Source organism: Diadema setosum, chromosome 3, assembly GCF_964275005.1.
Source record: "Diadema setosum chromosome 3, eeDiaSeto1, whole genome shotgun sequence".
Lineage (NCBI taxonomy): Eukaryota > Metazoa > Echinodermata > Echinoidea > Diadematoida > Diadematidae > Diadema > Diadema setosum.
Window position 1 is genome coordinate 25423137 of NC_092687.1, and position 17020 is coordinate 25440156.

The 17020-nt window shown below is 38.6% G+C and overlaps 1 protein-coding gene across 1 annotated transcript in view; it reads right to left on the reverse strand.

Moving 5' to 3' along the window:
* LOC140246716 (autocrine proliferation repressor protein A-like) overlaps positions 1-17020 on the reverse strand; it is a 61936-nt gene that overhangs the window by 24114 nt on the left and 20802 nt on the right. Inside the window, exon 13 of the mRNA XM_072326056.1 lies at positions 16483-16576. Coding sequence (XP_072182157.1) covers positions 16483-16576 — 94 coding nt within the window. The remainder of the gene's footprint in view (positions 1-16482; positions 16577-17020) is intronic.

Genomic DNA, 17020 nt, shown 5'->3' on the forward strand with positions numbered 1-17020 from the left:
ATTAATAATGTATTTTTACAAATACCCCTGAAGCAGCAGAACGACATGAGTTCTTAATGTGTGTGTTATTTCATTTGTTCGTTTGTTGTTGTTTTTTTAAAGTTCAGATGCTTATCTACCATAACTCCTAGATCTCTGACGGACTGGGAGATGAATTTTTGTGAGAAAACTAGCCCGCCTGACAATTCTGATTTATCAGAATTCAATTTCAAATGATTATCGCGAGACCATCGCTTAATATCATCAATACAACTATGAAGTTTGCAGAGCTCTTCGACGTTGGGTATTTGGTAGTATGATTATGTAAATTTGAGTATCGTAAGATATCTTCACGATCTTTCACAAATATTTCTTAAAATAATGATCAATATTGGATGCCCGCGTTCTACAGCTGATCTAAATTACAGCGAATTATGTGTCCTGTCAATTGGAAACCTTCACAATACCGCAATTTAACCGTCAAACGCAATAGAAATGCCACAACCTAAGGATTTGAATCCTCGTTCATCATTATAGTTTCTATTAATGAAAAAGAAGGGACAGAACGAAATGAGATTAAGACTTTTATGTTAGTGAAATTGATCACTCTCAGCTGCATATATTTTGAAGGAAAATTAATGATTTCGGACATGTGTTAAAAGCATCGTCGACAGCGCGATGCTGCTCCATTTGGCATGTTTGGTAAAGCCTATTATATCCCCTACTCCATTCTCCCTTTCTTTATGAATTTTGGGGATCACATAAGGGTACGCGCTCTTTTGAAATGAGTCAAATCTTAGTTAGGCATATAATCTTACCTTTGTTATACAGTGATCACACTAAAGAACCCGATTCCACATCATTCTATCTAATCAGAGAATCGAAAAAGATAGCTTTTCTAATTGATGTTTGTTGATAGACCAAATCAGTGTATCCGTCCCGTGATTGCCTATCAGTGACGTAACAGCGCGAATACTATGCCCATACAACTGCTTGTGTTATCATTGGCCTAATCAGTTACACTAAGAAGCTGTTCGTGATGTGTGGTGTTTGCACCAAAATTAGTATGTAAAATTCATACAAATTTTACACTATTAAAATGGCTTACATGATTTCTTAGCTAGTTGGCAAGAGGGATACCCCAACTCACAAGCGAGCGCACCCTCTGCGAGCTGTGTCTAAAACGAGTCTCGTTGTGTGTGTTGTTGAATCAGCGTGTCTTATTCGATTCTTCTTGTATTGTTCCGCCAGGATGGTGTCTTTCAAGACAGCTGGACACTGCTTTCATTGTTCCTGGGAAAGGGTTATCTTTCTTTTGACGGTCAAGCCTTTCATTATTGTCGTGGTGAACTTCACTAATCGTCCCCACGCTAACGTACAAAGGAAGGAAATGCTTTTATTATGTATCAATGCACGCGTAATACCATCAGCATAGGCCTATAAAACGAAAGTTTGACTCTATGTCCCGAACTGTAGGCCCTGTAATAGCAACTATACATGAAGTCAAGTATGGAAACGATGGATTCCCACTGCCAATCAAATCTCTCTCGACAAGGACGCGATCGGAATCGATCTGGATGTGATCGATCTACCTTGATCGACATTGGTTTTGGCTTCCTCCTATACACGATATTTTTAACACTCTGTCGGACTATAGATCATAACATGCAGATTTGATCGGTAGTGGAACCCAGCCCCAAGGCGGATTCTTGTTCGAAAAGTAATAGCAGAAAATATCCTACACGAAATTCAGCATTGCATATACCGAAAGACAGATAGAGAGGAAAACATCGAGAAAGTAGTTCCAATCTAGGATTGAATGGAAGGTATATATATGTAACTGAATGCCATAAAAAGATAGATAAATAAATAAAGAAATACAGCTCCAAAGTTATTCGCTTTGCGACAACCGCCACGTACACAATCTGAAAGTGAAGTTGGCTGTATGATTACATATTGCGCATAATGTCCGTTGGTCTGTCGAGGCGGTTGCTCAACCAAAACACGTAGCATTACACTCTTAAAAAGAAAAGGGTAAAACAGCGTTTTAAAAGGGGCGAGGAGCGACAGCGTTTTCAAAATGTTGTATTCACCCTTTTTCTAGCTGTATCTAGCACATCTAACGTTGGATTCAGCTGGATAGATAGGGTGAATGCAACATTACCTTAAAAACGTTGTCACTCCTCAGCCCTTTTAAATGTTGATTTACCCTTTTCTTTTTAAGAGTGTAGGAGGCTAGTTTCAATTTCAGATCGAACAGATATAGTCACGAGTTGTTTTGATCGATGTCATGCAATTTGCCGTAATTTGCGATAACGGGTTCGGTTCAAATTTACGAAGGTGATCGGAAATTCTATATTTAGCGTTCTCGTCATTTTGGTGCAAGTTGGTACTTGTTTAATTTGATAAGTCCCCATGGGTATGAAAATAGGCCCTACACTAGCACCTGATTCTCTTTATTCGAGACAGTGTGTATATTGGTATTGTGCCATCATCACACTTGTGCTTGTTTTGTTCAAAACAAACTGTCCTTTTCTCCATCCTTTACACGTTACTTTCAATACGCACTAGTTCAAAGGATGTTTTGATATACAGGAAGGTAAACGAGTAATTGCTGTTCGATCACCGCGATCCCCTGACTTTCAGCTAGAGCCGCGTTGGCCAGCACGCAATGCTAAATCCCTCTAACCAAAGATTCTACGGAACAGTATTACCCAGTGATGAAAGTAAAATCCAACAAATCTTTACTTCCCGTTTTTGTTGTTGTTTTTTCTGTCTCAAACACTGTCATTTCTCGTTGTAAAGTTATCTTTCGACATTATTGCAATAGTCGGGTAACGGGAAAACAAAACGTAAGGATTTTGTGTTTGATTCCGCACATATTCTCTTTATTTTACGTAGAGAAAGAAAGAAAGAAAGAAAGGAAGGAAGAAAGACAGACAGAAAGAAATAGAGAAAGAAAGAAAGAAAGAAAGGAAGGAAGAAAGACAGACAGAAAGAAAGAAAGAAAGAAAGAAAGAAAGAAAGAAAGAAAGAAAGAAAGAAAATGATCCCATGCTCGTCTAAAGAAGTTTAAGCTTTTCACGCTGCAACCTATTAGGTGACGTCTATTCGGTGTGGCGCTCTCTCACAATGAGTACTATGTCGCACGTGGAGTTTTCCTGTAATGAGCCAGAGATGAAGGGGATGCACTACTCGGGTCAAATAGGGAAGTTATTTTATGACGGATAATGATTCCTTGGTGTTTTATTTATCTGTTCAGAAAATTTCAGTGTGAAAAATTAGTAAAAGTGTCCCAAATCACGGTTGCTTTGAGACATTTTTTTTTTTTCCGTTACAATTTTTTTTTCCAACCATCGACTTTACGGTGCGCTTTGCACCTATTGTTCTTGTCCGATCGTAGCCTTTTGTCAAGGCCCTCTCGCTGTAATGGGCGAGCGAAGCGAGCGAAGCGAGCCCAGCCCACCGCGCCAGCGCGCAACCCCACTCAGCTACATTTGGGCTTTCTTCACCATACAGCGAGAGGGCCTTGACAAAAGGCTGGCCCGATCGAGACTCCGCTTCCGTTGTAGAGCATAAGATGCTAATGAGCATTGCTCTTGACCCCATTGAAGACAAAAGGCATAGAGCGTGCGGCGGCGAGGGCTTTAGAATTGCGCAATACTGATGAGCTGAGCAAGACTCTGATCGGCGATATACACGCACCACATTACGTGGTGATTGGCATGACGCACAACGGCGTTTGAAAAGTGTAGACACAAAGTACGATATGTGTATATATATATATATATATATATATATATATATATATATGTAATGTGAGATATTTTATAACAGCTAAAACACAAAAGGAACTTACGACAGCTCTCCGTGTGTACATTTACAAAGGTTATTGGCTTCATCAATAGATAATTCATTCAAATAATGATAATAATCAGCTGTTCCCTACTATGTGACAGGCTGTTCAATGTTTATCTTTGGAGATATACAAGGTTAATTTCCTTTTCGCAAAGACAATTCGTGTAATAATTCATTCGCTAATTCGCCAAATGAATATATGTGTACTTTTCCCAGTCCAAAGACTTATTGAATAAGTTATTGCCGGCAGGGAGGGAAATCGGAACAATAACTGATGCCCATTTTTAACTCGTGTTCTCTTTGTGAAATCTCTTCATCTGAGCACTTTTAGAAGTAGGGCCTATTTGAGAAAATGACAGAAAGCTTTGTCGCTACACAAAATGTGTTTGTTAAATAAGAATGTTTTTCGTGTAGAACGTGTACCTGACAGTTCAGAGGTCAAGTGTGCAAAGAATTTGCCTCAACAGCTTTGCGAAACTCGAATCAGTTGCCTGTATTGAAATGTGTAATCAGAATGAAAAGACTCGGACCTTCACGCCTTGTAACTGAGTACCACAGAACCACACAGAACGAAACACACACACAAGAAAGGTGAGCTTCCTGCAATCTCAAGGAATGGATAATCAAGCAGCCATCATCCTTTCTTCGCCATTGATAGCAGGAAGTGACGTAATGGAGCGATGCTGTTGGAGAATCTGCATAAATGTCTGCTACAAGTACAATGTACAAAAAAAAAAAAAATTAAGACCCCCTTTGTGTTCATGTTTTGCCAAAACAAAAGAACCACAGTCAGTGAGACGCTAACTTACTTTATGTCTTATAAACCAGGGCTCCACACTAACTTTTATTTTTGGTGGCCCAAAGGTAAACATCCGTCCTTTTTTGGTGGCCCGATCAGGCCACCAAAGTCTTCATTTCTGAAATTTTGGTGGCCCGATGTGCGTTTTTGATGGCCCCGGGCCACCGGGCCACCGTTAGTGTCGAGCCCTGGATAAACTATAGTTACTATAAGTTGAACGTTGAAACTGCCTTTTGCCTCCAGGCTTTTATAATAGCATACAAAGCTTTTATTGTTTGCCTGTATAAAAAAAAGGCGGGAATACATGTACACCCTTCTCGCAATCATCCTGATCTGATAACAGAGTGATACATTTTTGTTTTTGTTATCTTTCCCCCGACCAAGACCGATGCCATTAAAAAAAAAAACAAACAAGATCAATGCCATTAAAATAATGACCAAACAAACAAATAAACAGATCCATGCATATAACGAACAGAATATGCGTTTGTTTCATGTTTGTATAGATTATCTCTTGATAATTGTTTTTATACCGTTTCCTAATAAGTACCTCTAGCGAAAACCCGACTTTTTTTTTCTTTTTCTCAAGGAGGGAAGTTAACTTCAACGTAAAGATAGCTTACAGCTACATGCAAATGGGGCAATCATACATTCGCATTGTCAATTGTAAATTTGTCGGATGACGCTTATAAACGTTTGATGATTTTTGTCTCCTAAGGCATTTTGGTTATGATTACAGACGTATCTATTTACAAGACATAAGTGATGGTTTAAAGAATTGATCTTCAATTTAGCAAGGATTAGTCTTATAAAGTCATGAATTCCCTTTACCCATCATGGTTAATGGAACTGCGACATCGTTGAGGTAACCACACCTTTCAATTTTCACAGTTCAAACCTAAATCGTAACATAATCAAAACACAAGCAAAATATCTCAAAATGCTCAGAGGATGGCATGAATCAAAACCTTTTTACGGAGATTGGATATGGCAATCTTTATTGACCTATATTTAATACAAGTTTTCCACAGCTATAATTTCCGCCTATGATAGCATTCTGATGATTTCGATTGCGTTTTGAACTCGTACGGAGCTATGGAACTATCGAAACAGCTTTGAGCTTTATACATGTAGTTCAATATGAACGAGTGTTTCGGACTCATAACCAACGTTCGTAATCGTAACCACACAGTAACAAATCAAACGAATATTGAATAACGACTATTTTTATATATAGGCTGCCTAACTGATTACATGGTTTGACTACTACTTCAAGCAGGCTGAAAATAAAAGAAGAATGAATACACTTTTAATAATGATACGATGCTTTACAGCGTATTCACAGTATAATCATGATAATGTTTGCTTGCGTTTCTGTGTGCATCAATACGGACGGAAAATAAAATGCAGATGGATGCTATTAAAGGAGACCTCCGGATGATTTTCAAATTTTTACATTTGAACATATATAAATTAGTTATACTGGGTACAGAGTTTCAGGATTTATAATGATTGGGATGAAAAATAAGAATGTTTTCGAAATTTCTGACAAATTGCAATGAACAAGGATGATGACATGGCAGCCTCACCATAAGAATGCATGAGATGTGGCTCAAGGAAGCAGAACAAAAGAAGAAGGCATGCATAGATTATACACAGGTGAGCTTGCAAGCATGCGGTATTGTAATGGAATGACACTGCTACATTTCTGAGATATGTGAGGCTCCTTTGTCATCATCTTTGTTCAGTGTAATTTGTTTAAGGTTTTTGAAAGTACTGTTTCTCTGCTCAAGAACCACAATAAATTCTACACATCTATACATGAAGCTGTTGATTTATGTACTACTTGATGTGAAATTATGAAAATCGTCCGGAATGCCCCTTTAAATGCTAACACCCAACGCATCCAAATGTTTTTGAAATACATTTCATTGTTTTACTATACTGTTTGAAACGTCGAATTTACGAGTCCTTTAAAGGGTTACTACTCATATTATCAGGCAAAAATAAAAGTATTAGGATTTCGATTTGCTCGCAAGACTAACGATGCTATGGCGATCGTTCGCAGCAGTGACAATCCGCTTCAATAGATCTATTCAATTATTCTGTTTTCATTGAAAGAGGAAGGAGAAGTCAACTTTAAACTTCATTAGTTTTCTCGCCTTTTAAACATGTTTTCATGTATCATGCGTGGTATCGCTATTCCTTCTCATGGTAGTGCGTGAGATGGAGCGTGAACGCCGTCGCTAAGCAGGACTGCTTTAGCGTTTCGTCCGAGAAAAGAAACAGGTTGTAAGCCTCTCTGATATACAATTCAATGGTACGCGGCAGTTTCTTTTTGAATGGACTCCTATATTGTACTAGCTACTTTCAGGAGATTAAGATGACCACGCGCTTAACGTTTCACATAATAAAAGAACCTTCTTCATCCCCATCCCGACAATAGAAAGCGTCGCCTAAGCAACCACATCCTGTGTACCACCGATGCTTTTCGTCCCGTCTCTTTCGCGTATATACTAGTGGGAATGTCTACACCATAAAGTCTTTATAGATCCGAGCATGAATCATAAGAGGGCTTGCTCCAGTCGATTTGAGCGACATCATTAGTCGTCTTTAAGATGACAATAGCCTTTCAAACACAAAGTTCAAAATTGATGCGCCCCTCTAGCCTGAAATAACTATCATTCTCATATTCTATATAGACACTGAGGTGTCCACCGCGTACAAAAAAGAGGGAAATTTGGCTCTTGCATAAAAATGGGCCAATGGTGCAATTCTAAGCATACTAATTCTTAGTTGTAAACTTACTAGACATTTGATAGAATGCATGGTACTGAAAAAAAGCACTTTTAATATGTTTAATGTAACAAACCGTTGTCAAGAATAACTCTATTTGATATCTAAAGTCAAGAATAACTCTATTCAATATCTAAAATGGCGCATGTCCATTTTAATACATAATATACCAGGTATATACTGAAAGTTAACGTAAAAGACGAAAATCGCAAAGTTATAATTAAAGATTACAGGTAACAGTGTATCGTATAAGACTCGATAACTTATTATGATAACATCCATAAGTCGGCTTTCATTGCACACTATTCCGCTGCTATCAAAACGAAACTAATCTAAACATGTAAAAAAGTACAGCCTCAGTATTGCAGTTTCATCAAATCAATGTGCTACATGCTGATAAATTGTCCGCATTTTTTTTTCGAGACGTTAAGCATGAAATATTATAATTTGTTGAGATGAGGATTCAGCTATTAGCCTTTTTACAGATACAACGTACTTTGAAAAGAAAGAAATATTAAAGAGCATACAATTTTGACAGGAAATCAAATTTCATTTGGTGAAGATCGGTTCTGAAATGGTAGAGATATCCAGAAACAAAGTGAAACATAGCGATCCTTGTAAAAGGCGGGCACCTATATCTCAGCCATTTCAAATCGCACTTCTCTTTGGGTTTTGGATTCACGATGAGCCCTTCCTGTTATACTAAAAAAAAAAAAAAAAATCACTGTCTGATTATGTCAATTACTATCGCAGTATTTCAAAGTGAAATGAATATCCCTACTAACTAGTTACTACCTGTAAAAGTGGAAATTTTCGTGGTGTTGAAATTTTCGCGAATTTCGCGCAACCAGAAACTAGCGTGAAAATAAAAGCACGTGAATATTTTTTGCTTGCTGTATGTTCCTGTGCGTGATGTCTTTATTCCGCGGAATTAAAAACACGCGAATCTCTTCTTGCCCGGCCAAACGCGAAAAATTAGTCGCGCGAAAATATCCACTTTTACATGACACAAACATAATGATGTCTTGAAATTTGTTGTGAAGATGATATAGATGAATGTTACAAAGAGATAGGAGGTAGAACATATCCTAACCGCATTCATGCAAGACTAATGATATTGTAGCAATAGTACCCTCCCCCCCCCCAAAAAAAAAACAACAACAACAACAACAACAACCCCGCAATAATAATAATAATAACAATAACGATAACAATGATGATAATTGCAAAAAAGTCTTCTCTATTTAGAGTAGCCTCTTCAATGCTATCAGTGTTCTAGCTATCAGAGGGCCCGCCTGACATTATTATCGTATATAGAGTTACTATAGGACGGAATAGAACGTAATCGCTGCGGGGAGGGAATTGAACTCGGGTCCTTCGACTGGGAGTCGTGAAGCTTAAATATCCACCGTGCCACGGCGCCCTCGCCCCCCCCCCCAAAAAAGAGGAGGAAAACCAAAAAACACCCCCCAAAAAAAGAAAAAAAATTGTTATTTGGCATAAAACAGTCATGATTATGACTGATTTTTATGGTTCATCCCTGCAATACTGAAGATTTGCGATTCTTAATATCATTAAAGTAACCGTGGCATAAATAATAATTATGCTTATTGTCGCTGGCATTCAATGCATGTAGTGTAGGCAAGAACTTACACTTGCATGCTAATCTCTTGGTTCTCGGGAAATTTGCAAAATTATCATGCACGCAATTATTCCTCGTTTTACAGTAAACCCTTGTGTTCGCATGTTGCAACTTAAGCGGTAAAACAATACAAAACCAAAGGCAAGGTTAAACTTCGTCTTCTTTACACATCATTCTTAGGATGATCACTGACATGACAATTTTGTGTGTCCACCGCTTCAGAAAGATTAACTGTCTTATAATTAATTTGATCGACATTGTGGGATTAACATCTGCAGGAAGAGAACCTGAAGCATATTCCAAAATTCGGTTCAAATATATTAGGCGCCAAATCTTCAATTTCATTCTATGTTGACGAATTCATATACACGGACGAAAGGAGAATGGTTAGCAATGTATACAAATTTCCGTCAAACTTCCAATGGCCCATTTAAAATATTATGCAACATGTAGGTTAATTGTCAGATCATCAAGTGATCAGCAACAGTGTGAATACCGCTGTGCCAGCGTGTAGTCATCACAACAAGCAAGAATAGCTTTTTCGTATAATGTACAAGCACGTCAACAGTACGCGGCAGTTTCTTTTTGAATGGACTCCCGCTATCTACTTTCAGGAGATTACGTTTGCTACGCTGAACGTTTCACGTTATAAAAGAACCTTCTTCATCCCCATCCGGACAATAGAAAGCGTCGCCTACATCATCATCCCCATCCCGACAATAGAAAGCGTCGCCTAAGCAACCACATCCCGTGTACCACCGATGCTGATGTTGTTCTTTTAGATTTGTGGAGCTCTCTGCCGGGTGTGCCGGGTGTGCCGGGTGGGCAATTTACTCCAAAAAATACATTCAATTTAAATATACACTTAAATTCAATTATAAAAACCTACACTATACTTCTAATTATTTACAAAATCTAATAATAATAATAATAATAATAATAATAATGATAATAATAATAATAACCATATATATATATATATATATATATATATATATATATATATATATATATATATGGTTCCTCCGAAAAGGAGGAACAGTAAGAGGAATAATAATGTCAAAGCTACGCACCGATTTTCTCCTTCCTTTCTCATATCTCATATATATATATATATATATATATATATATATATATGTATATATATATATCGATATTTACAAACGAGATATTTACAGAGAAAGAAAAGAGAAAGAAAAGATATCGCCTGCCTATACTCCTGCACCGACATGCAGGGTTACGCCGTTCCCGTCGGCAAGCAGGTAGAGGACCCGCCCGCCGACGCCGGTGAAGTCTCGGCCTTTCCCGGGGGCAGGCGCCTCTAGTGTTAGCCTATATGATAGGCGGGGATATCATGGAAGAGGAGGGATGATAGAAGAATAGAGGAAAGGGTGAGGACAGAACAGAGAAAACAGACACCGATGCTTTTCGTCCCGTCTCTTTGTTGGGTATGTCGGAGCACTAGACCATAAAATCTTTGTAGATCCGAGCATGCATCGTAAGAGGGCTTGCTCCATTCAGTCGATTTGAGCGACATTATAAGTCGTCTTTAAGATGACAATAGCCTTTCAAACACAAAGTTCAAAATTGATGCGCCTCTCTAGCCTGAAATAACTATTCTATATAGACACTGAGGTGTCCAACAAGTTCAAGAAAAGGAAAATTTGGCTCTTGCATAGAAATGGGCACATGGTGCAATTCAAAGCATGAGATACTCATTCATAATTGTAGATTTACCCCAACGTTTGAAAGAATGCATGTAACTGAAAGAAAATATCTTTAATATGTTAAATGAAACAAACCATTGGAAATCGGAGTAATCTCTCCACCTGAAGCTTAACAATATATTGTTATATCAATAACAGTCATGTTTCTTTACAACTCGTCGTAGCTACCATCAACCTTCTTGGCGACCATTTCTTCGCACTCAGCCGGAAAAGGACAGCTGAAACAAGTTCTGCAGTCGAATTCCCGTTTGAAAGCTGGACAGAATCTCTCCTCCAGCTCTTAAGTATTACAGGACGACATAGATTTTAGCAATTATAGTACAACCATCACGAAGGCCGACGACCAGTTGAAGTAAATGCCGCAACAGAATAAAAAGGCAAACCCGGTGTTAAAATACAAAGATTTGATTCAATGGTGTGTCAAAGAACACAAATATCAATGTATTCTACAGCAACAAAAATGACAGAAGTTAACGGAGTTTGACAAAGAACGACGGCCAGCTGAAATAAGTATTAGAATGTTAGTCTAGTTCCTGTTTGGAAGTCGGACAAAATCTCACCACCTGATGCCAAACAATATTATATCACTAACAGTCAAGTTTCCTTACAACTCGTAGCTACCATCTTTTAATATCATCACAAGCCCCTTTTTACACTTTCACGGATTGCTTCACGGATGACCACGGATCGTCATCCGTGGTGTTCCGGCGTGCAAAATATCGATTTTCCTTTCAATGCCGGTGTGAATACAGTCCCAACTGGTTGTCTACACGGACAAGTACGGAAGCTACAAGGACAAGTACGGTGCCTACACGGACAGACAAGGAATGAACGCGGACCACAGCGGAAACGATACGGAGTACACGGATATCAAGGAAGAGCACGGATGCAATTGGGTCCCTTCGCGGTGTTTACGCGGATATCCCCAAAAAGTTGACACATTACATTTGCTTTTTCTTTTGATACTTTATCTTGGGCGACATGCTTCCAGAGCTAAGTAATATGTAACAAGCACACCAGAAAATCTACAGCAGATTACATACGCATCTGCTTGTCGACATCATGAAGGCATATCTCTTTGTTGCAAAATCTCATTTTGCGGGAACATAACAACATAAACAAAGCAAAACAAACTAAGACAAATCAACCCCCCCCCCAAAAAAAAAAAAAAAAAAAAACAGCAAGAAGATGTGTGTGGGTCACTTGAGGATTCTCATGCGATATAAACGTACTAGAGGAGTCGATTGGCTGTACTGATGGGTGAAGATGTGAGCAAATTTCATTGACTTTCTGAGCTTGTATTGGCAAAATATACACGAATTTCTCATCCCGGATGGAGCCGATGCTAATACGGACGTTCAGATGTCTTCACGGAGGCAACACGGTGTAGCCGGTGCCTACAAGGAAGGAATACGGATGCAACACGGAGTAGACGGTGCCGACAAGGAAGAGTTTGTATTGATTTCCATCCGTGATGTCCGAGATGAAAAATTAAGCAAGCTAATTTTTTTTTTTTTTTTTCGGCGGACATGCCGGATTATCAAGGATAATGTCGGATGACTTCACGAAGTCAACACGGTCATGCCGGAAATAGTACGGATGATCCCGGACTGACGATCCGTGGTCATCGGTGATGCAATCCGTGAAAGTGTAAAAGGGGCTTATAGCGACCAATTCTTCGCACTCGGCCGTGAAAAAAATAGTTCCGTGTGTGTGTGTGTGTGTGTGTGTGTGTGTGTGTGTGTGTGTGTATGTGCGTGTGTGTGTGTGTGTGTGTGGTTTATTTTGTATGTGTGTGTGTGTGTTCCCGAAGACATCATCTCCCGAAACATAATGGCAAGTGAAAACATTTGCATAATTTTCCTTTGGTGCTAGTTTCTGGTTGCGGAAAGTGGGCGAAAAAAAAAAAATCCGCCTTTACAGTAAAGTTAAAAGGCGAACGCAGATGACATTCTATGGTATGTTGACAACATGAAATCAATTTTTTCTTTGTTTTGTTTCTTTTTCTAAGAATAACAAACAATAAGAACAGTTAACAGGGATCGACAAAAGCGGGATGGACAGCTGAAGCAAGTTCTTCAGTCGAATTCCCGTTCGAAAACTGGACGGAATCGCTCCTCCCGCTCTAAAATTTTACAGGACGACATAAATTTTAACAATTATATTGCAACCATGACGAAGGCCGACGACCAGTTGAAGTTAATGCCGCAACAAAGTAAAAAGGTAAACCTGGTATTGAAATACACAGATTTGATTCAATGATGTGTCAAAGAACACAGAAATCAATGTATTCTATGCAGCTACAAAAATGACAGAAGTCAACGGAATTTAACAAAGAAAGACAACCAGCTGACATAAGTATAAGAATGTTAGTCTAGTTCCCGTTTGGAAGTCGGACAAAATCTCTCCACCTGAAGCTTAGCAATTAATTCGATAACAGTCAAGTTTCCTTACAAGTCGTCGTAGTTACCATCAACCATCTTAATGACCAATTCTTCGCACTTGGCCGTGAAAGAGAGTTTCGTATTTTACCGAAACCAAGACATCATCTCCTGAAACATAATGGCAAGTGAAAACATTCGCATAATTTTCTTTTTGCGCTAGTTTCTGGTTGCGCAAAGTGGGTGAAAAAAAAATCCGCCTTTACAGTAAGGTTAAAAGGCGAATGCAGCTGACATTTTCGGTATGTTGACAACATGAAATCAATATCCCTTTTTTAGCATAACAAACAATGAGAACAGTCAGCAGGGATTGACAGCTGAAACAAGTTCTGCAGTCGAATTCCCGTTTGAACGCTGGACAGAATCTCTCCGCCCGCTCTAAAATTTTACAAGACGACATAAATGTTAACAATGATTACAACCACGCGAAGGCCGACGACCAGTTGAAGCAAATGCCGCAACAGAATAAATAGGTAAACACGTTGTTAAAATACAAATATTTGATTCAATGTTGTGTCAAATAACAAAAAAAAAATCAATGTATTCTACAGCAAAAAATATGACAGAAGTTGTCGGAGTTTGACAACGAACGGCGACCATCAAATAAGTTTTGCAACGATGGTCAAGTTTTCGTTTGTAAACCGGACAAAATCTCTCCGCCGTGTTTCCTACGCGTAAAGACAAGATAATACAAATTCAATGTCTATCGACTGCGGTCAAGTCTCCTTTCACATCGCCGTAACTACCATTTGCACAAAAGACGGAAAGTCAGCCTGTTATTCACAATTATCTATAGCAGCGAGAATACTTTTTTTTTTCTCGTGAAAACACAAAACTTCCCATTCATTATCGTACTCGGCATTGCGAATCATATCACCCAGCGGATTAGCTGTAGCCACGCGTTTTGGACGTTGCTCGACGATGGAACAGAGACGGAATTTCGGTGGTACAGTAATGGTAATTCGTCGGGACGATATGCGACGTTTTAGATCACACGGATAACGGGCTTTATGCTGTGACAGGTAAAGCTGAACAAAACATAAACTTGAACACAAACGGCATTGAAACGAAGCCATATAGTCAGAACGTCTCCCGACGGTTGAACAATGATTCGTCGGGAACGATACGCGACGTTTTTAACAAAAGAAACGCAAGGCACAATAGAAGCCGAACTTTGAAAATAGCTAGTAAGTCGGGACGAAGAGCGACGATTAGTGAAAGGGAATCCTTTCTCTATCGTCGCTTATCGTCGGGACGAATAAACAAAGGTATGAATAGAAAGTACGTGTATTCATATGCACGGTTGCTTATTCATATGCACGTGACGCCTGTTCATATGCAAATCATCAAACATGCACAATGCGACATCGTCGCGACGAAGATATCTCTCTATCAGGTTTTTCTGTGGTGCCTCAGATTGTCTTTGCTATTGTAAAGGGTTGATCCATTTTCCAGCAACGTATCGTAAAAACAAAAAACGAACAAAAAATGGTTATGAGATAGAAGGAAATGTCTGTATTGGACACCATCTTGTATTTTATGATGATTTTTATTCTCTTCACTCTCCCTTTCTTACCCTCCGATCTTTCTTTCCCACTCTCTCTCTCTCTCTCTCTCTCCCTCTTTGTATATGTGTGTGAGTGGCCTGTCGATGTGTGTGCCTGGAATCACTAGTACATGTATTTGTTAGTAGCCGTGTGTACTATACACACAGGGTGTGTGCTACATGTTGCGCATACAGCACAGGAGCGCGTAGCTAGCCATGCATGCATTTCCCCTAGTTCAGAGTGAGATAGCTACTGTAATCAGAGGAGTGTACGCATGTATACAGCTCATCAGATACAAACGGGGGCTATAGGACTGGTTAGGGCTAGCACGAGGAGTTGGGGAAAGGTAGACATCAGAAGAGGTTTCATGCTGTGCCTGCTGTCATAGCCTTTACTGTACAATGACATGCGGCTCACAGACCTGTTGTCTTCAACAAGATTATGGCATACTCGGAGATCGAACAATTAAGATCGAACACACGAACAATTAAGATCGAACACACGGTAATGTACACTTGTGTGGATTTATGTCATGTTTCCGGAGTCGGAATGGATATGTGAGGAAAGTTGTGAGGAGATTTGCAATGCCATGACATAGGGTTCTATATTTGAATCCCAGTTCTGTAATGTGGACACAGCGGTGAAAGTCTTACGTTATAATGTCTTACACGTGTCATCAACACAAGTCTCATATATGTGACCCTGCACCACAAAACAAACAACAAGTCTCTAGACATGGATTTTTAGTCAGGAGCAGATTCTAAAAGACAGACTCTAAGCTTTAAAATGATGTATAACTCAACTCAAATGGACTCTCCTAACCTATCTAAATGTTGGAAAGAAAGCACAAACTCTGGAAAAGTGTGAACTGAGAAAAAAGGCTCTGAAGTAAAGCGTCTATTCAAGCGCTTAATCTTTTCCAAGCCACGCTAGCTGTGCCATGAAAGGGACAAAAATAGAGTGTTAAACACCGCAGCGATAACAATGAAGGGATTATCAGATTAAGCTTAAATTAGGCGTGCTTTATTAACACATTCTGTCCATGCTTAATGACAACTTTCAAAGCAGTAGCATTATCTTTTCAAAAAGTTATTAGAGTTGAAAGTGAAGAGTGTGTACAGGAATTGTGAGAAATAAAAGTGGACTCTGCTAGAAACATGTATTCACACTTTTCTACAATAAAGTGTTTTGAGAAAAACTGCTAAAAACACAGTTTCCTGTTTGTTTTATGATCCCAAACTTTAACACTATGTACAAGAAGACTTGCTCTTTCAGAAGATATGAAAAACTCAAGGTTGGCTAGGTTGACCTATTTCACCTATTTTCAGTCCTCACACAAATTCACTGCGTGTGAATTTTTGTTCGTTTTGTGATGCGCGGTCACATATATATATATATATATATATATATATACTTTTTTTAGGTTATTATACTGCAGCATTACACACATGTCACTGATATTACAGTCAATGTTTAAACGAAAAGTAATTGTTTCAAAAGAGAAATAAAACAATAAATAACCATTACTGCAATTCAACACAAGGTTAAACATTTTTTTTTCGCATTGAAGAGACAATCACTAAAGCTTAAGGTCCACATACTGCACGGTAATAAATTTCTACAACGAAATATGCCAATGTAACAAATGTCAATAAATAAATATATAACTATGTCAATGTTAATGGCACCCTACCGGATTTCTGACAGGAAATCTTTTGTACAGAATGACTTGTAATTTGGGATCTGTAGTTCCAGGTACTTTGGCGGCAGCCCATCGAAAATCACGTCTGGAGGAAAAGAAAAGAAAAGAAAAGAAAAGAAGATAACGGACATGCCGGTCTGTTCAATTCCTATCGAATTTTTGTTACCGTAATTATTGTTGTGTGGGATCATTGGGTTATTGGTAACAGCGTTTTCAATCTGAATACTTCTCATTTTTTTAAAGACCATTGAAATGTTCAACATCTTGAACCATAACATCGTAACATCGGTAAAACATTCCTATAGAAGAAAACATAATACCAACCAAATATACAATGTACCTTAAATAAGGACCGAAGTTTAACATTAGAATATTTTCAATAAAGCACTCCTTTAACTGTTTTTCTCATTTTATACTATTATTTCGAGTGATTTTCCCCTCTCATTTAAGCTCTACGGGGCTGTCGTCAAATCTCTTTTCTCTCTGATAGTCTCGTTTGGTCAAATTCAAACTATCTTCTTTAGTGGAA